The sequence below is a fragment of the Panthera leo genome, chromosome B3 (assembly GCF_018350215.1).
Source record: "Panthera leo isolate Ple1 chromosome B3, P.leo_Ple1_pat1.1, whole genome shotgun sequence".
Taxonomy (NCBI): Eukaryota; Metazoa; Chordata; class Mammalia; order Carnivora; family Felidae; genus Panthera; species Panthera leo.
The window spans coordinates 112,480,665-112,506,225 of record NC_056684.1 but is presented as its reverse complement, the minus strand read 5'-3'; the positions used below and the strand labels follow the sequence as shown (position 1 = coordinate 112,506,225).

The 25,561-nt window shown below is 34.8% G+C and overlaps 1 protein-coding gene across 3 annotated transcripts in view; it reads right to left on the bottom strand.

The window, feature by feature from the left end:
* Positions 1-25,561, bottom strand: part of GPHN (gephyrin) — a 611,925-nt gene that overhangs the window by 79,864 nt on the left and 506,500 nt on the right. For all 3 annotated transcript variants that reach the window (XM_042943539.1, XM_042943540.1, XM_042943541.1), the window contains 2 exons: positions 11,112-11,204; positions 1,436-1,491 (listed from right to left, as the gene is read on the bottom strand). In XM_042943539.1, coding sequence (XP_042799473.1) covers positions 1,436-1,491; positions 11,112-11,204 — 149 coding nt within the window. The remainder of the gene's footprint in view (positions 1-1,435; positions 1,492-11,111; positions 11,205-25,561) is intronic.

Here is a 25,561-nt window from a genome sequence, read left to right as displayed (position 1 = left end):
ACCACTGGTACCATCCTTCTATATATTTCCTCAATTTCTCCCTATTTTCAGTACATATGGGAGCACATAATAGGCAAAGGAAGAAAAGGCATGAAACATAGCTTTTGTCCAAACTGCCATATTCACTCATTCATTCATTCATTCATTCATCATTCATTTCCTCCTTTATTTTTTATATAGTCCTTATAACTGCTTGGTAGTAGTAGAGGAAAAAAGTACATTGGTCTTCTTCTGGTTCTACTTAATAAGGTAGGAACTCTTTTAACCAACCTCAGAAACTCACTAGATTAACATATGCTCTCTATTTCCTCTTAAACATAATGATGCTTACAGCACTATTTAAGTTTGAGGCTGTTCGACTCTTGTATAATTATAAACTACTGCTTTACAGTTCAAATGAGTTTCTTTCCATACTTGTTTGTGCCAGTTTGTGGCTACTAGTAGTTGCTACTGAAATACGCAGTTTAATTAAATATTATGCAAATCAATGATATATGAGTGTGAAAAGAGTTTTTTCCTATAAAAATTAAGTTAAACCTCTGTTAAAACTCAATTAAAAATTTTTGCTTAAAAACAACTGTCAGATTAGGTGTGGGTGAAGTAGCTTTTAAAAATTGTAAAAATATAATAAAAACCTAAAAGGATTCTATACTTAGATAATTTGCAAATGTCCTTGAATTTTTTCCCATTTTAAAGATCAAAACTGGAAATCACATAGAGTACTTTGGGGTGTGATTTATGTAAGAAAGACCAGAGAGAAATTCAAATAGCAGATACTTATTACAAGAAAAGTCTTGGCTTTCCATCAAATTATTGACAAGTAAATGTTCATTTATTTCAGTTAAATTTTTGTTTATTTAAAAATATACAATCATTTTCCACTTATTTCCAATTAAATGGTCAATTACTGGTCTCAGAAGCATTAAATAGAGGACTTCTATTGTAATTCATTATGACCCATTAGTGCTTCCTTTTCTTAAAAGACATACACGTATACCTGTACACTGGCTAGCTCCCTAATGAGAAAAACTAATTTAAATGATTAGGTAGAGAAGTTAAATAATTTGCTGCTTCTAATTTTCCTTGTTGGTAACACAAGTTGGAGAAAAGTCTAAGAAGATCACCTAGAAACTGTAGTTCTATTCACAACATTAATGTTTATACAGGAAGAATTATCCAATCACAGGACTGGAAAATGTGGGGCATGTCGGTGAAACGTACCAACAATATATATTATTAGACACAGAGTAATAGACGTCTTTCAGTTAAAAAATAATTCTTTTGTCTCTTTCTCATGGGAACCATCCTTTAACTTCTTTGATAACCTGTCTAATCCACATCTAAGATTTCCATTACAATGATGGTAGCTTAAAATTCGATGCTAAAAGTCCATGAAACTGAAATCTTCAGGGCTTTTCAGACCTGTGAATCTCACCTGTTCACCAGCTTGGGATTCCCCAATGATGAAACGATCTCCTGGGCCATCGGCAGCTGTTAGGTGAACAGAACCAAGAACAAACATCAAAATTGTCCTAAAGCAAGGAATAAGGGCCTAGTGTTGGAATTCTAAAATTTGACTCAAATGATCAGGTAAGGCTTCAGGAAAGTATAATATTTTTCTGATCTCCTAGACCAGACAATATCTTTGTTACTACTGGTTTGATCTTTGGTATCCACCACTCACAAGTACCAGTAGAAGTGATCCTAATCATGTCCTTTCTTGATGTCATGGGAGATGGTCACCCTGTTGCTCCATAATTTCCATACTTGTGCTTTTTGAATAGAACTATTTCTTCTAGCCTATCCTCCTAAATAAATACCACCTTTTCTATAGGTGTGTATGTGTGATGTATGTGTACATTAGTGGATACACCTATCTATACAGATATATTACTATTTACATTCCTATTTCTCCATTTTCTAAAAATTTTAAACTATTTCTTATTTTCTTATTTATCACTGGTCTGATTTTCATAGTAATCCAGCCAAGTAGAAAGAACATATATTCTTTTTTTTCATCTAACATTTGAAGGAAATGAGTCACAGAATGAAGAGACTTAGGTTGAACAAGTTTTGGTTAGTGGTAGAGCCAGGACTAAATCACAGTCCCTTAATTCCCAATACAGTATTTTTTTAAAGTTTATTTATTTATTTTGAGAAAGAGAGAGAGAGAGAGAGAGAGAGAGAGAGAGAGAGAGAGAGAGAGAGAGAGAACACACATGGGAGGGGCAGAGAGAGTGAGAGGGAGAGACAGAATCCCTAGCAAGGTCTGCTCTGTCAGCATGGGGCCTGATGCAGGGCTTGCACTCACAAACCATGAGATCATGACCTGAGCTGAAACCAAGAGTCAGATGCTTAACTGACTGGGCCACCCAGGCACCCCACAGTTTTTTTTTATAATGTGCCAAAATGCTATTTCTAAATCATGATATATAGGCAGTTCTGCATTACATTTGCTGACACACAGAAAAGTTAACACTTTCTATATGAATATTTTAATTATATTTGCAATCCTGCTAATAATAAAAAGTATTTCTTTTAAAAAGGACATATGAAATTCACTTTTTTTATGTGACTACAAAGTGGTATTTTTCTAAAGGCTTATATATAATACTGTTTATAATGAATCACTTTTTTTTTTTTTTGGCATGGCTTTGGTTAACCTGATGTAGAGAGGAACAAGAATTAACTTTTTCTTAATGTAGTAGATGTTGTATCTTGTGCTTTATAGACTATCTTAGTTAATAAACTCTTGGCTTTCTTGTGCTTTTTAGAATCCTATTGTATTTTCAGTGTTCATTTGAAAAACATGAACAGCTTTTCTGCAATGCTATTCTTATACTGCTTTTGTGTTTAAAATTTTTTTTAAATGAACAATTTAAAATAGACATAAAACAGACATAGAATCATTGCTTCCACAATTATCATTTTAGCAATCTTATTTCATCTATCCCCTAATTTATTTTTACAGTATCTTAAAGTGAATTTTGATTTTCTTATTGAAGAAAATTAAAAAGTCAATTATCTTTCAGAATTCCACACTAACTACATCTCAAGGGTGAATAAATTTATTTTAAAGTATTTTTCTACTAGAGATATTCCTAGCTTGCAACCTATCATAAGCAACCTAGACATTTTCTCTTTTCCCCTCTTTCACAAGGGGAAGTTAATGGTGTTTTAGAGTAAAACAAAGCTGCATCTGAATCCTAGTTCTGCCTATTATTAGCCTCAGGACTTTCAGCAAATTATTAAGCCTTTCTCTAAACTTCAGTTTTCTTGTTGAAAACATCGGGATAATCATACTTTAAAAACAATATATTTTAAAGCCATTTATTCCTTTCATTCATTCATTGAATTACTACTGAGTATATTCTATGCCCTAAGTGTCATATTCGGTGGTGGAACAGAATGGAGTAAAACCAGACATGGCTTCTATTCTAATGGAATGCCAATTTACGGCAATGTTCAAATCAAATGTGGAGGTGGGCTGTAAAATAAATTTGTAAATAATCTTTTTGATGTTTTTATTTATTTTTGAGAGAGAGAGAGAAAGCATAAGCTGGAGTGGGGCAGAGAGAGGGGGAGACAGGAACTGAAGCAGGTTCTGCGCTGAGAGCATAGAGCCTAATGTGGGGCTCGAACTCACAAGCTGTGAGATCATGACCTGAGCTGAAGTCAGACACTTAGCTGACTGAGCCATCCAGGTGCCCGCATTTGTAAATAATTTTAAAAATCAGAATGAATAGAAATATACTTCATTGCACATGGTAAGATGAATCATACTGTTTCATGAAACATAATTTTGTTTATATATGTGTGCATATGTACATTTATATGCATTGTATGTTACATATGTTATATATTTGTGCATAATGTATTTAATATGTGTCTTTCTATGGGTGTAGTTAAACCACTGATGTAATGGAGGAGACAGATACTAATCAGATAGTCACATTAATAAATGTATAAATGCAAATTAAGAAAATCATTCTAAAGGAAAGGAACATGGTTTTATGAGAGCATGCAATGAAAGTGAACTATACGAGAGAGTCAGGGAAAGCCACCCTGATAAAAGGATTTCTGGTGTGAATATGAAGGATGAGTGAAAGGTAAGTAGGCAGAAGGGGTGTGTGTGTGTGTGTGTGTGTGTGTGTGTGTGTGTGTGTGTGTGTGTGAAGGGGAGGGGGAAATGAGTGGAAATGCTCCATCTAAAGATCTTCACCTGTGTGCAAAGGTCTCTGGTTCATACCCTCCTTAGATCTTACACTCTAGCCACTCTCAACTTCTAGAATTGTAGCTCCCTGAGAGTACCAAGATGACTCCTACTTTAACTCCATTAATACATGCTACTTCCATTGCTTGGAGTGTCCTTTTCCTACCTGTGCTTTCTGATTAAAGACTTCTTAGTCTTTAAGACTCAGCTCAAGTGTCACCCTCTCTATGAAATCATATTTGACTCCTCTTCCTTCAAGTCAGCTACTTTCTCTTTTGTTTCCCCAGTGTATTCCCTAAATAACTCTAATTTATGGCTTCCTAATTATTTGCAGTTATTTGCTCATTTGTCTCAGGGGAATCCCTAACACTTGCTGCATAATAGGTATTCAATAAATTTTCAATATGTGAAGTACTAAAAATGTTCAATAAATGAACGAGTATGGATTCTAAAAATCTTTTTAGAAAGATGCATGCATAAATGAACAAATAATATTTTTCAACACAAAATGCTGTATTTTGGGGGCACCTGGGTGGCTCAGTTGGCACGTGCACTCTCTCTCTCTCAAAAAAAAAAATCCAAAATTCTGTATTTTGGATGCCTTCCATTTTCTGCTGGTCCATTTTTACAGTTTTCAAATGTGAGTCAATGTTCACCATCTATTTAGAATGTTTAAAAAGACTGCTCTGCTTAATTTTATATAATAACTTAGATTATGTTGCTATTCTGTCTAGCATAGTGCCTAGCTCATCACTGATTTTCAATAAATATTTGTTAAAAGAATAAAGAAATGAATTTGGCATTTCCATAATACTTAGGGAGAAAGTTTGTAAACTGATTTGTATATATTAGAATTATGTTCTCAAAATTTTCTTGAATAATTTCATAAATGTGTATACTTTATTTCTTCAGTGAGATTATGAGCTTCTAAGAGACAGGGATCACTTCTTTTATATTTTTGAAACGCTCTGCTCTTCAACTTTCTTCCTGTCTTCTGTTCCTCCACATGTGCAAATACACCTACACTGAAAATGCCTTATATCAATGTTGTACACAAATGCTCCAAATAAATGTCACTGAATAATGAGCCTGCAATAGAGTGTTAAGAAGGCCAACAACTGAAAGAGGCTTTAAATGATTCTAAGCTGCAGGAAAGGTGCACTGACTGTGCAGAGAATACGTGCTCACTTAAACTATGTTCTTCACCTTGCCCTGAAAATTTCTATCTGGGAAACATGTCTCTATATTGCTAGCTAAAGAAGGCTCAAACCACATTATAGAAGGTTCTTGGTGGCAAGAGAGCAGTTGCTTTTATTATTTCTTTTATAAGAGTGCTTCTCAACCCGTCAAGTGTGCACAAATCACCTGCAGATCTTGTTAGAATACAGATTTCTGATTTAGTAGGTCTGGGACAGGGCTTGAGGTTCTACATTTCTAACAAGCTGATGCGATTAGTGCTCATTCCTGAACTACCTTTTTGAGGAGCAGGGCACTCTAAGACTGAACTGAATATAGACAAATTCAGACTTAGAGAAAATGTAAGGAATAAAAACTAGTGAAGTACAACAGAAATCCTGATTTTATATTATCATGAAGGCTCACTATTTCTTATACAGACAAAAATAATGATTGATCTAACTTGCTGATATTTATTTCAAAATATCTATTAAAGAGACAGGTGAAAAAAGGTGCCATTTTCAAGATGAATTCTATAAGCTTGGGTGGGAAGGAGCAGAAGTGGAGGTCTGCTGGCATGTGATCCTAAAGCTTGTAACTAAGTAAGCAAGCCACAATATGCCATTAGCAAAACATGCATGGATTCCAAGGATTTCTGGAGAGGTTTAGAACTCCGCCCCTCTATATTCAGACTTTTCTGTTAGTAAGTTATTTTTCTTTTTTGTAACTGTAGAATTTAATTTGAAGGAAGTGATAAAAGTAACATAAATCAAATCCTAAAAGCAAATGTATTATACAACTGATTCATAATACTTCAGTGCTAGATCCTGACGTTGTTTCCACTTCTACCTTCCTTTTTAAATTTTTTTTTTTTACATTTATTTATTTTTGAGACAGAGAGAGACAGAGTATGAACGGGGGAGGGGCAGAGAGAGAGGGAGACACAGAATCGGAAGCAGACTCCAGGCTCTGAGCCATCAGCCCAGAGTCTGACACGGGGCTCGAACTCACGGACCCCGAGATCGCGACCTGAGCTGAAGTCGGACGCTCAACAGATTGAGCCACCCAGGCGCCCCACCACCTTCCTTTTTTAATGTCCAGAAAACACTTTTAGTCTTCTTCACCTGTTTATTTGAAGATTTTCAATGATATCATTTAAAAATGGATACCATTAGTTAACTATTCATTGTGGCAATGTATAGAATATGATCTTCCCGAGCCATGTGCTATAGAACAATCCTTCATTTTCATTTTCCAGCCATATGTGAACTCTCTTTAAGCCTCTTGAAACACTTTATAGCTATTCATTAATTTTCAATAATAAAGAGTTTCAACCTTTTCATGTTAGGGCTGAATAAACTGAGGCTATAGAGATAGCATATGTTCAGAGGTCCTAGGAAATATCGTTTACAGACAAATAAGGCAGAGGGATTAAGACACTGATTATGGAACCACACTAAGACTGGATGATAGGCAACAGGATAATAGCATTTATGTATATACTAAAATTAAGATTATAGAAAGTGCTGGGGGGCAAGGGAAGGTGACAAGACTAGCACAGCAAGATTAATACTTTTTGCAATCATACTGAAGGATTAAATCAAGTGAGTTGTTTGGAATTTTAAATCTGTGGCTTTTTCTTAGGGAAAGCAGGAAGTTAAGGGTAGGACAGGTGAGTGAGAAAAGATTTTATATTCTTTACCATCATCTTCCTGGAAACAAAAATGCTCATTTATTGCTAGTATTGGGAAAAGAGATACTATATCCTTAAATATAGTATTTTAGGCTTTTTGGAACTGACTAAAATTAATTAATCTGAGTATCTGTCTGCTCACTTGAGTAATACTCCCATATCATAAGGCCCTCTTTATCCAGAGTGATGTATAGTGGAAAGCAGTAAGTTATTAAATGGAAAACCAGCTGTGGCCAGAGATTTAGGTGGGAGAAATAGAAACCTTAGAACATGGCTTTCCCGAAAGAACAAGACTAGCTCTGAATCAAAAAGGTTATACTGAATTTTCGTATGCATTTTAACCCACTGGAAGTACAGTGAAGTGTTAATGGTGGCTGGGTAGGCAGTGACATAAAGGGTAATTTTAAAATGTTCTTTTTAATTTTCTGTATTTTTCATATGCATGTATTTCAATCAGGATGTAAAAAAGAAAAAAAAAACCTTTCAAATTTACTTTACCCAAATGGCAAAAATTTTTCATATCCTTCCAGAATTGTTTGTTACACATGATTCTTAAAATAATTAGTGGCTTGTTCTTTCTTTTGCCTTTTTCTAAATCATCTCTGTAAAACAAGTTCTGAAGGGATAAGCCTTTCAAATTGAAAATTTTCAAGAAAGCTGAACATGGTATTCTGAGGTACTTCTGCCTTCACGAACATCTACAAGAAAACTGAGAACACAGGCATCGGCATCTCTACAGGAAGGCAGAAATGCATCAAGATGATTAGCTTAATTAGTGTGAAGAGAGAAACAGCTCTTCAAAAATACGAATAAAAATACCAGATCAATCCTAATTGGTAACATGCTACTTTCATTTTCTTTTCTCTGCTTTTATCTTTCAAATTCACCCCATTCTTGGGGTGATTATTAAGGCTTGAGCCTGGCACCTTCCCCTTCTGCCTGAGCCCAAAATAAATCTCTCCCTTTCTCTTTAACAACAATGACGACGATGACGACGACGACGACGACGACGACAATTACTCACTCCATCCTGAATACAGTTTTAGGTTTATCATGTTACTTGTCTTCCTGTTATATTATCATCCCTTGATTCTTGCAATCTTTAAACTTTATTCTTTTTTTTTTTTTTAAGTTCTTTGTTTCAGTTTCTTTTTTTAAAAAATTTTTTTTAACGTTTATTTATTTTTGAGACAGAGAGAGATAGAGCATGAACTGGGTGGATCAGAAAGAGAGGGAGACACAGAATCCGAAACAGGCTCCAGGCTCTGAGCTGTCAGCACAGAGCCCGACGCGGGGCTCGAACTCACTGGCCGTGAGATCGTGACCTGAGCTGAAGTCGGACGCTCAGCTGACTGAGCCACCCAGGCGCCCCTATTCTTTCTTTTTTTTTAAAAAAAAGTTGTCCCTATTTGTTATTTGCTTAGTCATTTTTTACTGTCTTGATTTTCAACCCACATACCTTAAAGCAAGTGATCCTCCAACTGGTTTGGAGTTTTATGCCACATGTTTCTGAAGGATACTGGCTAATGCTTAGTGATCCAGAGCAAGTTAGCAACCTCTTTACACCTACAGGGTTAGCAATGCTCACTGGTGCCACTGGGTATTACTGGAAGGCCTAAGGCAAAGGCAGAGGAGAAGAAAAAAGGGAGAATAAAGGGAGTGGGGAGACAGGAACGGGAGTAAAGGAAGACAGGGGTGGAGAGAAGAAGGTACACGAAGTAGAGTGGTAGAGAGCCACAACAATAGCCTCAAGGATATTCTTTACCAAACACTGCCTGTGGGGAGTGTTCTAACACAGAAACTAGGACCATGCCTCTTTGTTCACTGATGTCTTCTGTTGCCTTAATTATGATGTTGGTATATATACATAGACACATCAAACACTCTTAGTTTGAGATTGAACCTTATCCACAATGGTTATCTGTTATGTATTATGTCTCTGTTACATATTCTGTACCTTAGAGATAGCTACACTACCAACACTTCACAAGAAACACATAATGAATCACAAGCATGATAGTTTGTTAAACCTTATATATTGTGAGATGTTATTTTAGATGGTTTGTATGTGTGTGTGTGTGTGTGTGTGTGCGCACACGTGTGTGTGTGTGTGTGTGTGTGTGTGTGTGCATGTGAAATAACTAAAAACACCACCACTTCAAATCAAAAGAAAAAATAAGATACCGAAAGGAAATTTTAAGTAAAATTTCTTTGGTAGGTTCTAAAGCAGCAGAAAGGCTCTTTTGAGGCTCATGTGGGCTAATCACTCTTTCTGGCAACTAGAAAAGCTAAGAGCATAATTTCTTTTTATTGAGCTGTTGCTAACTCATGTAAAAATCACAGAACAACATTCTGTTTGAGAATAATTCTGCCTCCAATAATTTATTTTCTCACTTTCTTCTATATTATATTATCAAGAATGTAAAAAATACTTTCTTATCCCTTTGGTATTTCATCTGCTATAGTTGTTTGTTCTACTCTGGAAGTAAGAATTCCCTGTCATTTTACAGTAATCCTATATGGCTACCAATTATAAATTCAAAACAGAACTGACAGTTTAGTTGGAGAATAAGAAGCAACAAGAGCCAATGAGGCTATCAGAAGATTGAACTAATTTTCTTTCTGGACAATATTCATTATAATAAGCACTGTAGAAGGAATACATTTGGAAGAAAAAAAGTCCTAAGAGCTGCCAGGGATTTGTTATTCAGGTTCTCAGAAATACTCTCCTTTAGTGGGATCAAGCTGAATGAGGTACATCTAAGATAGTATTCCTGTGAAGGAATACACTAGTAGGAATTAATCTCTCCACCACTTTATTTACGTAGAATATGAGAACAATTCAGATAAATGTTACCTTTCTCTCCAGAGATGATCTAAGGAAATGTGTTTATACTAATGATAGTGATAATAATAGTTACCATTATCAAACGTTTAAAAAAACAATTATTGTGTGCTTGTTTTTGGTGCCAGATACTTTACTAAGGCTTTCTAGGGTCTCATTTAATTCTCACAACAACTTGTTGGGGGTAAGTATTTTTATAATTATCATCATGGAGAAAACTGAAGCTCAAAAAGTTTAGGTAATTTGCTCAAAGTTACATAGATAGAATTGGTACTTGAAACCAGATTAACTCTGACTTTGCTTTTCGAAGCCCATAACCTTAACCATTTGCTATGTTGTCTCCAACACAAAAAGATACTGCTAAGAGATAGTGATGGAACTTGGAGGAGATTAATATATTTAATTATAAAAAAGAGGAAATTTTTTTAATGGCTAGATGGAGTAAAAGCAACAACAACAAACAAGTAAGAGACTTCATAAAGGACCATTAAAAAGGAACCTGTCTTCACAGCTCTAATCAACTGGGAAATGTTTTTAGACATTTCTTCAATGATATCAGCCTTGAGTTAATAACCAATAATAGTTTCTAAGTAATTCACTTGCATTTTCATTTTGGGTTCTTAGATTAGACTTTAAGCAGGCAACTGCTATTTAGTATTTTGCTTTTAACCTTTATGCAATCTCAGGCAACTCCAAAGGTATAAATTGCTGGTACTATGTAAGATTTCAGAGCGTTGAAATCCAGTTCTTCCAGGGAACCGTGCTTGCTTTTTAAGAAGCCCTTAATGATCTCTGGGTTTCAAGCAGAAGAAAAGACCACCCCACATTATCTCTGTGCTGGAAATCTGCTCTTCTTTCTTGGACCACATAGTTTTCAACTAGAAAACATCTGGAAAACTTCTAGACCAGGACTGTCTGCTACCAGTATGTGTAGAGGTCAGAAGAATAAATTATAGTATAGAGTTTCAATCAATCTCTACATATTTATTTGTCAACAAGCATTTTCAGGTAATTATAATACTTTCACTGAAAAGTTTTAATCCAGATTATTATCTGTGATTAAATTATTTTGATAACCAAGGGGGAAACAAATGTAAAACTCCCTGGGTGCCTAGGCTGAGTCAAAAATCTGAAGGAAAAAAAATACAGTGTATGATGATACTCAAAAACCCCAAAATATTTACCTCGGACAGCATAGCCATCTTTTACTGATGCTGGAAAGGGGGGTAGGTTGTCTTTTGCATACACATCTTGAGCAAGGACTCGCCCCATTCCATCTGAAAAAAGAGAATATAAGAAAAATATGGATGTTGAGAGTAATCGGTTAAACAGGCAGTCATAAACAAGGTAGGTATGTGTGCCTGTCTGACAAGGCTTGTATATGGGCTCAGTTAGACCTCCTGATTTCTATCCCAAGGAGTTGGAGACAGAAGGAAAAGATGTATCCTTATGTCTGAAATGAAAGATTAGATTCAGTCAATTAATAGTTATGCTTGCAGAGATTATCTGAATATGAGCGGCTACACAGTCATCAAAGATGTATTGAGTTTGATGTGTCATTAATCCTTTAACTACCCAAAGATGATTTTCTTTAAAAACCCAATTCTTAAACATTTTCTATTCATTTACCCAGTAATTTCACTTCTAGAAATCTATCCTAAGAAAACAGATAAATGTTTATGCACGTATTTATTTCAGTTGCTTATATTAGTAAGAAAAGGAAAGAAATAAAAAGGTCAATAATATAGAAATTTAAATACACAATGGTCTATTTTTATGATAAAATATTATGCAAACTAAAGTAATATTTATGAAGAATATTCACTGACCAGGAAAATTTTTATGACATATGTTTAAAACACATGCAGAACTATACATGTAGTATATAATCTTAACTCTGTTAACATAGATGTGTACATGTCAACAGAAAAAGAGAAAGGCATATATGAAAATGTAATGCATTTGTTATTTTAGTATGTTTAGAATTATGTATGATTTTTATTCCCTTTGCTATACTTTTCTGAAAATTTCCAAGTTTTCTACAATGATCATATGCTGTTTTTACATTAAGCAAGTTTTTCTTTTTCTTAAGAAAAGTAAAGAAAAGGAATTTTAGCCTTTGATTTTGGCTTTATTAACCTAAAAAATTATTGACTCTAAGCAGAGGGACAGTAAACTGTCTTGTGAAATGACTACTCAAACCACTCTGGATAATAATCATTTTTAGCTAGAGCTTAGGAATTTGAACCAGTGCCAACAAAAATAAGAGTTTCAAGAGTCATGACCAATTCCTTAAATCTTCTAGTCAGAATCTGTCTTATTATTTCAAAGAAGCAAAGGAATAATAGGAAGTGGAAATGGAAGAAGAGGGGAAGGGAACACATCAAGCTTGTCCCTAGAGACCGTAAGTAATACAGGACTTGATTTACAGGAGATGTTTGTATAATTTAGAAAACTCCATTGCTTCCAGAGCTGAATGGGTGTCTTTGTTTGTTTTTTGTTTTTGGCTTTGTAGGGCCTCTGATTTCCAGATCCCAGGATCTAGAAATAAGTATAGAGAGATTTTTCATTTTGTATTCTGATCTACAGTGACAGTGATATTAACTCTTTCCTTTTAGGGAGGTGATAGATGAATTGGAAGGGGAAAATTCTTAGCCATTTTTAGCTTCAGATATTCCTAGAAGGTTGTAGCTATTCTGGACATATCCTGAAGCTACTGACCTATATTTAGTAAGACCAAGGAAGTGGTGAAACCAGAGAGTCTAGTTTGTATTCACTTATACATTATAAACTACCAAATGAACCTGATGGTGAGCCCCATGGCATTTGACAGGATCACAATAAACTTCCTGGGGTGGCTCCTTGCCTGGAACTAATCTGGCCTAGGGTAGTTCATGAAAATGTAAGTTATATACTAGCTCAGATTCTAAGAGAATGACTTTGCTGGGATTATGAATAGCTCAGTAAAGGTAATAGTTAATATTCAAAGATAGTACAAGGAGATTAAGAAGTATAAACTTCCAGTTACAAAATAACCGGTTCTCCTGGGTCTCCAGCTTGCAGATGGCATATCCTGAGACTTCTCAGCATCCATAATCATGTGAGCCAATTCCTCATAATAAATCCCTCTCCCTCCCCCCCCATATATACACACACACACATATATGTATATGTATATATATATGTATATATGTATATGTATATATAAATATATATATCCTATCAGTTTTGTTTCTCTGGAGAGCCTTAACTAATTCAAATGGAATAGAACAGACCCTTATCTTCCACTATATATAAAAATTAACTCAAAATGGATTAAAGAACTACATATAAAACCTAAAACTATATCACTCTTAGAAGAAAAGATGGACGAAAAGCTTTATGACATTGGGTTTGGCAATGGTTTTTTTAATAATGGTGATGAATACATAAAATGTTTTATATTTTTCAAACATTTTCTGATTTTATATTGAAACATTTCCCCCAACAATCTAAGTGGGACTCACATTTTTAAGAAGCTTTTATTTAAATTCCAGTCAGTTAACATACAGTGTTAATATTAGTTTCAAGTGTACAGTATAGTGATTCAACCCATTCATCACCTGGAGCTCATGACAAGTCGACCCTTTCACCTAATTTTTAAAATTTTATTTTTTATAATTTTTTTAATGTTCATTTATTTTTGAGAGAGAGACACACAGAGTGCAAGTTGGGGAGGGGCAGAGAGGGAGAGGGAGACATAGAATTCGAAGCAGGCTGCAGGCTCTGATTGGTCAGCACAGAGCCCGATGCGGGGCTCGAACTCACGAACTCGATCTCGAACTGTGAGATCATGACCTGAGCCAAAGGTCGACGCTTAACCAACTGAGCCACCCAGGCGCCCCTCCCTTTCACCTATTTAACCCATTCCCCCCGCCCACTTCCCTTCTGGTAACTATAGTTTGTTCTCTATAGTTAAGAGTCTATTTCTTGGTTTTGGCAATGATTTCTTGAGTATGACACCAAAGGCATAGGCAACTAAAGCAAACATAGACAAATGGAGTTACATCAAACTTAAAAACTTTTGTGCATCACTACTGGGTATTTACCCCCCAAAATACAAAAACTATTTCCAAGGGATACATGCACCCCTATGTGTATTGCAGCATTATTTATAATAGCCAAATTATGGAAGCAGCTCACATGTCCACTGAATGATGAACGGATAAAGAAGATGTGGTATATATATATATGTGTGTGTGTGTGTGTGTGTGTGTGTGTGTATACATACATACAATGGAATATTATTCAGCCATAAAAAGAATGACATATTGCCATTTTCAACAATATGGATGGAGCTAGAGAGTGTAATGCTAAGTGAAATAAGTCAGTTGGAAAAAGACAAATAATATGTGATTTCACTCATATGTGGAATTTAAGCAACAAAACAAATGAACAAAGGGGAAAAAAAAGAGAGACAAACCAGGAAACAGACTCTTAACTATAGAGAACAAACTGAAGGTCACCAGAGGGGAGGTAGATGGGGGGATGGGTGAAATAGGTGATGGGGATTAAAGAGTACACTTACCAGGATGAGCACTGCATAATACATGGCACTGTTGAATCACTATATTGTATACCTGAAACTAACATAATACTCTATGTTAACTATACTGGAATTAAAATAAAAAACTTAAAAAAAGATTATATCGGAAAAAAAACTTCTGTGTGTTAAAAGACATAATCAACACAGTGAAAAGGTAATTGATGGAATGGAAGAATATATTTGCAAATCTGATAAATGGCTAATGTCCTGAATATATAAAGAACTCTTATAACTCAGCAACAAAAAGATCAAGTAACCCAACTAAAAATGGGCAAAAAACTTGAGATGTTTCCCCAAAAATGGTATACAAATAGTCAGCAAGCATATGAAAAGATGCTAAACATCACTAATCATCAGAGAAATGCAAATCAAAACCAGAATGAGATATCACCTCACACCTATTAGGATGGCTACTATAAAAAAAAAACCCCAAAATAACAAGTGTTGATGAGAATGTGGAGAAATTGGAACCCTCATATACTCTTGGTAGGATTGTAAAATAGTGCAACCACCATGGAAAACCATAAGAATGTTTCTCAAAAAATTAAAAATAGAACTACTATATGATCCATCAATTCTCCTTCTGAGTATGTATCCAAAAGAATTTAAAGCAGGGTCTCAAAGAGATATTTTCACACCCATATTCATAGTAGCAATATTCATAACAGTCAAGAGGTAGAAGCAGCCCGAATGTCCATCAATGGATGAATGGATAAACAAAATGTGGTGTATATCTCTATACACTGTGACATGATACAACATGGACTGACCTTGAAGACATTATGCAAAGTAAAATAAATCAGCCACAAAAAGACAACTACATTATTCCACTTATATGAGGTATAAAGTAGTCAAATTCTTAGAAACAGAAAGTAGAATGGTGGTTACCAGGGGCTGAGATGAGGGGGAAAAGTAGAGTGATTTAATGGGTATAGAGGCTTAGGTATCTAGTATGAAAAAGTTCTGGAGATATGTTTCACAACAGTGTGAATATACCTAATGTCACAGAATTATACAATTAATAATGGTTAAGATGGTAAATTTTATGTTAATGTTTTTTACTACAATAAAAAAAGGAATGAAGTACTGATACATACTACAACATGGATAGATCTTGAAAATACTAAGTAGAAGAACCCAGTTACAAAAGACCACATATTATATGATCCCATTATATAAAATGTTCAGAATAGGTAAACCTATAGTAGCAAGTAGACTAGTAGTTGCTTAGGGCTGGATGGGGGTGACAAGGGAAGAGGAGGAAGCTAACGAGGATGGGGTTTTTTTTGACATGATGAAAGTGTTCTAAAATTGACTGTGGTGATGGTTGTACCTCTCTATGAATATACTAAAAACCCTTGAACTATATACTTTAAGTGGGTGAATTATATAACATATGAGTTATATCTCAATAAAGGGCAAGGATAATAGATGTTTTTAAAAATAAGAATATTTACCTCATTTGAACATGTAACTATATTTAGAAGAGCCAAGAAAAGTCACTATTTGTAGCATACATATACCATCTGGTCTTTAGAGACCTTCAAGAATCATGGAAAGAAAAATAAAACATTTCATCTGGAAAGAAAGAACTGCTTCATATTTAGTTAAGGGTATAATAACATATATAATTAACCATCTTTTTATTTTGGACTCATGCTAAATACAGAGGTTACTATCTTTAATTAAGGTAAATTCGATCCCTACTGGATTTGTTCTGATTTTGGAGTTGGTATCAAATTAACAACAGAGAGTAAATTTCTTCAAAGAGAAAAACATGCATTACCTCAAATTTTTGTCTAAAAACCTAGGGCAAGGGAAAGGATTGGGAGAAGAATAGGCAGTTGATTGAAAAATGGTCTACGCTACCAGCTGGCAGAAGATACGAGAGAACAGAAGGAATATATATCAGATACACCTCTCAGCTACAAAAGAAACTCTATCCACATCTCTCAGGAGGGTTCAGGACTAAATAATTGATAGCTTTTTCAATCAGTCAATATTAGACTTCACTCATTATGTGACCAGATGATCTATTTGGGAACTTAAAGAGTATACAGTAGTGCTGCAAATCACATGGGATATTCTTACATACACTTACCTACATGTTAAATCGTCCCTTCTCTTTGCCCATAGGTGGAGCCCAAGTATTAATGTTGAATAAACTTTGGGCTTGTGATGTTAGAAAAGGAGTCTCAGCCTTCAAACTTGAATTGGAACCAGGCAGGAGTAACTTCTCAAGTAGGTATTATGACTGTTTTAAGTTTATCATTTGGTAAAGAAGCCACAGTGAGCAGCTGAAGCTGTGCAAAATATACGATTTCAGGAAGACCTGAGCAAAATTCCTTTTTCCCATTCTCTCCAGTCCAATGAGAACTCCATTTATAATAAGCAAAACAGTTTCCCCAATATATAATTAATATAACTAATATGCTTTCTTAGGAATATTTGGTGGTGGGAGTTTACAACCTTCACAATCTGCAGTGAGCATTTCAGTTGTAGAAAGTTAGGTGGTGTGCCAAGAAGTTATGGTCCTGTATATTCAGAATTGGAGGACATAATATCCATTCTGTTCTACCATTCCCCCCACACAGTATTCTCTAAGTTCTATATAATAAAGAACATATAAAATTTGATAAAGATGAAGATGATAACAAATGCAAATTTCTAGATTCTGTGGAGATCAAAAATTTTAAAGGTAGGGCTATGTATCACTGGGAACCCTTGTCCATATATACAATTAAGTAATCAAGAGGTTGATAAGAAGAAAGGAATGGAGAAGATTAGTTGATGATTTACACTGTTTTGTGTAGTATGCTTGGTTATAAGGTGATAGAATTTTTATGTAGTCAGCAAGATACTTATGTACAAGTCAGCTTCCCAAATAATAGTAGTCATTAACAAATTCTCTACTCTTTGGAGTGCTAGCTTTTTTACACGGGATGACTGGCCTAAAAATATCTTCAGAAAGAGTCTTTACAGATTCAAATGGTTGACAATGGACATATATAGAAGGAAATCAAAACAGAGAGCTATTTATAAAGTTGAGTATGATTTGTAAGCATTGAATCCAAATGTATTATCTAAATGGTAAAAGTAGTATATTTAATTTGTTTGGATGGACATTTATTCTGGCCCAGATTTTATATATATATATATATATATATATACACACACACACACACACATATATATGTATATATATATGTGTATATATATATATATATATATATATAAATTTATATATAAATTTATATATATATATATAAATCTAAATTTAGATGTCTAAATTTAGGTGTCTAAATTAAGATGTTAGGATACCCAAATGACTTTTGGATATAAGAAGGAAAAGCATCTTAATTTTTCAAAGTCACTTATTGAAATGATTTCACAGCTGTAAAGTTCACTGTGTTGTTAGTTCTAAGAAGGCTGTGGAGGAAGTCAAGGGGAAACTCTGAGTTCAGTGGTCTGGGAAATTGATTCCTTGTCCTCATTTTGGCTAAGATCTATCATATTCATAGAACTTATCATAAAGATCATGATTCATATCATAAAACTATCAGTTTTATGAATCAGGAGTATAGGAAGAATGTGGCAGATAACAGAAGGCTGAAAAGAAAATATATTGTCTAAGACTTCCTCTTGTAAAACATGGATATAAATCAGTTTGCTATTGATTATAAATTCCTCAAAAGCTTACTTAAGTTCATTGTGACAGCACTGATACTGCAACATTTAAAAACCACCATCCCATCCAATCTAGTGAGAGGCTACTGAAGGATACTTTTGACTTAATGGCTATCCATTGTAGTCACCAAAACAGTTGAGAAGGCAGGTTTGATACCATATGCTTACTCAGGCCAAATGACTGTTGGTAGGAACAATATTATTTATTTATTTATTTTTAAATTTTTATTTAAATCCAAGTTAGTTAACATATAGTGTAGTAATGGCTTCAGGAGAATTCAGGGATTCATCACTTACACATAACATCCAGTGTGCATCCCAACAAGTGCCCTCCTTAATGCCCATCACTCATTTTCCCCTCTCTCCACCCAATACCCCTCCAGCAACCTTCAGTTTGTTCTCTGTATTTAAGAGTCTTTTATGGTTTGCCTCCCTCTCTGTTTTTACCTTATTTTTATTGGTAGGAACAATATTAGATATTAGTTAAGGCTAGGGATTAAGAGGAAAGGTGAAGCATATGAAGATTTGAGTTGTTACAGCATTAAAAAAAAAACCTTAAAATGAAGTAAAGAATATGTACAGAAGGGTTCTTGATTATTTAACAGATACTAAATATTTAACATGGTGGATCCCCTCCAAGCTATCCCAATATAATTTATTCTCCATATATTCACTATATATTTGAAAGACTAGACAACATTTTGGTACACTATAGATCTCATTTATGCATTATAGTCTTCATTTATGTGAAAGTTTCATGTATAAACTGAAAAAGAGTGAATGATTGAGAGGTGAATATCCCTATGATGAAAACAAGTACATTAATTACTCTCTAGTTACTCCAGAAGTCATGGTTATGGAGTAGTACAATGAAAATCTCTATGCTTTAAAAATATATAGCTTGTTCAAAGGGGCATTATGTTGTGTATTTGTATCTTTTCATCTAGGGATGCTCATTACCTGCCAAAGCAATGAGTAAGGACAAATATTACGTTATGGTTCTTATGTCATAAAATAAAAATAAGCTTTGTGCAAAGTTACAGAATTTGGAATAAATGCAAGTGTTACGATTACCAGAAATGATTGTCATGATTTAGCAATAAAAAAAGATGCAATGCAATTGGTAACAAATTAATTCTTAAGTTGTATTGTGGTTTCATGATATCTATTTTATTAGTGAGTATGATAACCCACATCTGTGTCACCTATATTCATTTCTATATGTAAAATATTAAGTTTTAAAAATAACAACTGTGTAACTGTAAAAAGCATTTAACTTGACTAAAATAAAAAAGTTTAGGAGAAGTACTTAAAAAATATATATAAAATGTTCTTAAGGCACAGAAAATGTTTCAGTTGAGAGTAAGTGCTCACTTCTTTTAGTACTTAATCATGGAAACTTTGCCACACCCAGGTCAAATAAATAGGGTGTCACTGGTAAATGGGTAGCACTTAAGTCCAAGGGGTGAATTTGATGGTTAGGATTTGGTACAAGTAAATAAACAAAATGTTTTTTGTATAGTTTGAACTATTTAAACTTTTCTTTATTGGTAATTTCTCAATCACTGTCCTAGAAATTGTCAAGTGCTCCACAGGAAAAAAGAATTTTTTTACTCTAATTTCCATAATTTTGAACTATACTATATAGTTCAAAACTATACTATATAGTAGGATATACATATCCTACTATACTAAAAATTATTTCTAATTTTTTCAACATTGGTCCTCTATCAGGATATTGCCATGGTTATTAAAAGAAAGGGGGTGCCTGGATGGCTCACTTGGTTAAGTGTCCCACTCTTGATTTTGGCTCAGGTCATGATCTCATTGTTGTGAGATCCAGACCTGCCTCAGGCTCCATGCTAAGCATGGAGCCTGCTTGGGATTCTCTCTCTCCCTCTCTCTCTCTCTCTCTCTCTCTCTCTCTGCCCCTCCCCCACTGGCATGCGCTCCTGTGTGTTCTTTCCCTCATAATAAACATTTAAAGAAAAATTCATTAAAAAAAGAAAGGCAAAATATGCAAGAAGTATTTTATAAAAATAAAAAAATACATGATAAAATAAAGCTCCTAGATGGAATGCAAGAAGAAATAAATAATAAAATTACCAACTAGATATTGACTTTCAAAAATTACTGGTGGCTTGGGGTGTCTGGGTGGCTCAGTCAGTTAAATATCTGACTTTGGCTCTCTTTCTCTCTCTCAAAAATAAATAAACATTAAAAAATTCTAATTTTATTCCATTTTAATGGAAACATTTTGCCATTGCTTGTATTCTGAATCATAATGGTTTTTTTTTTTTTTTTGGAATATACCATTTTCTTTTTTTTTAATATAATTTATTATCAAATGGCTAACATACAGTGTGTAAAATATGCTCTTGGTTTTGGGGGTAGATTCCCGTGGTTCATCGTTTACACACAACACCCAGTGGTCATCCCAACAAGTTCCTTCCTCAATGCCCATCAGCCATTTCCCCCTCTCCCTCATCCCCCCCCATCCACCATCAGTTTGTTCTCTGTATTTAAGAGTCTCATGGTTTGCCTCCCTCCCTCCCTGTTTGTTAACTATTTTTTCTCCTTCCCCTCCCCCATGGTCTTCTGTTAAGTTTCTCAGGATCCACATATGAGTGAAAACATATGATATCTGTCTTTCTCTGACTGACTTATTTGACTTAGCATAACACCTTCCAGTTCCATCCATGTTGCTGCAAATGGCATGATTTCATTCTTTCTCATTGCCAAGTAGTATTCCATTGTATATATAAACCACATCTTTATCCATTCATCAGTTGATGGACATTTAGGCTCTTTCCATAATTTGGCTATTGTTGAAAGCACTGCTATAAACACTGGGGTACATGTGCCCCTATGAATCAGCACTCCAGTATCCTTTGGATAAATTCCTAGTAGTGCTATTGCTAGGTTGGAGGGTAGTTAATATTTTTTGAGGAACCTCCACAGTGTTTTCCAGAGTGGCTGCACCAGTCATAACTTTACGGTTTTAACATAGACTATGGCACTTCAAAATAGATACTGAATAAAAAGACTGATAAGTAAATTATGTCAAATAAAGCATACATACTTACTTACATAAAGACTGATAAGTAAATTATGTCAAATAAAGCATACATACATACTTAAAATGTGAAAGGATAATGAGGTGTCCATAAAGAATGGAAAACTAAGAATCATATTTAAAGACTTTATCTTGTTTTAACCTCAGATATATTCAATAGAGCTGCGTAAATTAACTTAAACATCATTAAAACTCCTTACTTTTTTGATTAAATATACATTATTTTCTATCGAAATTGCTAAAATGAGATATTATTTATGATACGCTTTATTTTAAAAAAGAGGATACATGTATGGAAATATATGATGGTATGCATAGAAGAAAGTATGAAATAGGAAGATAAGTCTACCTGGTTGCAACATAGGGATAATTAGGCCAATGTTATAGGTCTTATTCCTATGGGAGTTAATTTTACTCAATTATATAACCACAAAAATAACTCCCCCAAACAAAGGGGCCTTGTGACTCCTGTGATAACAGCCCATGTGTGTTATACCCACAATATTGGAGGAAAATAGTACCTGAACGCACAAATACAGAGAACAGATGGGTAATATAATCATAATCTTTGGATATGAAAAAGAGCATATTCTCGGGATGTTGTGCTTACGTGCGTATAAACACATATATGCACACACACTTCACAAATACATAGATAAGGATGTTCATATTTGAGGAATGCAGGGAGAAGTATAAAGGGAATGATGCAATCAGAAGCATAAATAGAAGGATTTAATGAGATGTACACATTTTAGAAGTGTAATGAAGTTTATGGACTAAAGAGTCTAAAAAGATGAGACAAACCGAAAGGAATTATGAATGAATTCAAGCAGCCACATTAATGAAAAAACCTACAGCAAATGCCAGCACAGACCAATTCCCAGAAAGATATCTGCAGGTAAACAGGATCATCCTAGGTGAAGACCTTACTAGGTGGAGGTAGAAATGAGGTAGTAATTTGGGTAATAAAAATATATCTTTCTCAAACTTTTTAAAATATAACTATCTCAATTCTTTGCTTTAATTTTATAAAGCTCAACCAGAAATTAGCAGAAAAACAGTGAAAACTACTGTTTAATTTTCTAATTAGGTAGGAAGCACAGGCCTGAAAGACCTGGGTGAGTGGAAAATATAAAACAAGTTACAACAAAATGCATAGGGATCCAGAGATTGTTAACGTGGATCAACAACTGCAGCTGAACCAAGGAATTCTAGCTTTGACTTCGTAATTTACAATGTGCTTATCCTAAGGCTATGATTTTAGAATTCCAACACGTAGAAGGAAGGGAAGAAAATCAGTTACTAAATTGCAAATATGACAGCTTAGTGAAAACTAGATGATTTATACATATTCTTTCCTTTAACAGGACACCACAATGACCTTATTGGGTGGATATTATTTCTATTTTTATGTATGAGGGAAATAAGATTCTGAAAGGTTATGTAGCTTGCCCAAGGTCTCTCAGCTACTTAAAAAGCAAAGCAAGGTACAGAGTATGTTTGATGGCAAAGCTACTTGCAGTATATCTTGCTTCCTTTTTCCTTATTTTCTGACAGCCTCTGAACTGTCAGGAGGAATTAATGAATTCCTAGCATGATGTCTGAACCACTTTGGTGAGAACCTCCTACCACTTGGAATTAGGGGCTTCTGAATTTCTTCAAGAGGGCAGTGAATTTCAGCGTTAGATCACTGCCTGAAGATATGCAGTTATCTAACTACTATGTTAGAGACAGGGAGCAGTCCCTCTGCTGTGGTCAGCATTATAAAAAAGATACTTTACTGTCTCAAACTAGTTCCAGCAGAAAAGCTTACAGGTTCCTTGACTAGAATTGCTTAAGTCATTTATGGAAAAACAAAGAACCCAAGTCAGAGATGCTAAAATCTTTGGTAATGTAATTTTAAATAAGAATGTCTAGGTAATGTAATCTAAAATAATGCTCCTAAGAAAGCAGACTTCTTTCTCTTGAAAGCTCAAGTTTTTCCATCATTAAGTGAAAGAGATTGGGAATTACAAGGAATGATGCCAGAATATTTAAATCTGCTTTACAGTAAGGGGCTGGTACTGTAGCAAATGTAAAGTTGTAATTTATTCACATCATTCCTTCTATTTTATTAAAATTTTTTTTTCTTAAATGTCGATTTATTTTTGAGAGGGGGGCGCAGAGAGAGAAGGAGCACAGAATCTGGGGCAGAGAGAGAAGGAGCACAGAATCTGAAGCAGGCTCTAGGTTTTGAGCTGTCAGCACAGAGCCTGATGCAGGGCTGGAATTCATGAACTGTGAGATCATGACCTGACCCAAAGTTGGATGCATAACCGACTGAGCCACCCAGGCGCTCCAAACGCCATGCATTTTACAAGCAAAGAGGATGAATCATATGTGGTAGTCTTACAAATACTATCATCCATTGTTACACCAGGTATGCCAAGAAACCAAAGGAAGGTATTTATAATCAGTGGAGCACTTGCTCTTTAAAGGCCTTGCTTGCAGATAGGAACTGAAAATAGTAGATATGTTAAAGAATAGGCCACAGACAACAGAAAATTCATCTGTAGTCCAAAAAGGTTAAAACAAATGAACAATACTTTGCACATAAATGCACATGTAGGCACTTATTTTAGAAGAATAATTTTCATATTGATTTGAGATGTAGTATGCTATAGTGGAATGAACAGCAGACTACGAGTCAAGAATCCTAGGTTATCCTAGGTTTCAAACATAACTATGTGTCCAACTTTAAGAACATTATTATACTTCTTTGGTCTTAATTTCCCTTATCTTTAAAGTAAGAGAGACTACTTGATTTCCAAATTACCTTCTTTCTATAACATTATAAGTATTTCATGTATTATACTCTAAAATTCCTTCATAGAGTTACCCTATGTCTTTGACCTTGACAGCAATCACTTCCAGCATTTCTGTATATGATTTATCCTTAGTTTTCTGGAATTATTGTTGAATCTTCTCAGACATAAAAAAAATTTTTTTAGAGATGTTACAGTTTCAAATTGCTTCACAGATTCAACGGTTCTGAACATTTCTTAGGAATCATGGGCTCTCCTCTATGGGCTTCTATAATTGTAGGTGTAGGAGAATTTTCACAGGCAAAATATTTAGGATTTCAGAGAATTGTGGAGGCCTTTCAGTCTCCCCTGCCCTAGTCCCCATACTTTTCCTACTCAGTGATCAGTGGATGAAATTCAATAGTTAGAGATGCATCTACCTGAAATAAAAATGAACTATGAAGGTTCTGGATAGAAGATCAAATCAGCTACAACATTCCCTTAGGTTCAAACCTAATCCAGAGCAAGGCCCTAACTCTTTTCACATCTGTAACACTGAGAGAGATGAGGAAACTGCAGAAGGAAAGTTTAAGCTAGCAAAGGTCAGCTAATGAGGTTTAAAGAAAGAAGCCATCTCTACAACATGAAAGTGCAAGGTAAGGCGGCAAGTGCTGATGTAGAAGCTGCAGCAAGTTCTCCAGAAGACCTAGCTAAGATAATTCATGAAGGTGGCTGCACCTAACAACATATTTTCAATGTAGACTAAACAGCCTTCTATTGGAAGGAGATGCCATCTAGGACTTTCATAGTTAGAGAGGAGAGAGGTCAATGTCTGGCTTCAAAGTTTCAAAGGACAGGTCGACTCTTTTGTCAGGGAATAATGCAGCTGGTGACTTTAAGTTGAGGCCAATGCTCAGTAAGCATTACAAAAATCCTACGTCCGTTAAGAATTATGCTAAATCTACTCTGCTTGTGCTCTATTAATGGAACAACAAAGCCTGGATGACAGCACAGTGGTTTATAACATGGCATAATATGAATATTTTAAGCCCATTGTTATGAGCTACTGTTCAGAAAAAAAAGATTCCTTTCAAATATTACTGCTCACTGACAATGTACCTGGTCACCCAAGAGCTCTTATGGAGATGTATAATGAGATTAATGTTGTTTTAGGGACTGCTAACACAACATCCATTCTTCAGCCCATGGATCAAGGGGTAATTTTGATGTTCAAGTCTTATTATTTAAGAAATACATTTCATAAGGTTATAGCTGCCATAGATAATGATTCCTCTGATGGATCTGGGCAAAGTTAATTGAAAACCTTCTGGAAAGGATTTGTCATTCTTAATACCATTAATAACATTTGTGATTCATGGGAAAAGGTCAAAGTATTAACATTAACAGGAGTTTGGAAGAAGTTGATTCCAAACCTCACGGATGACTTTGAGGGGTTTGAGACTTCAGTGGAAGAAGTAACTGCAGATGTGGTGGAAATAGCAG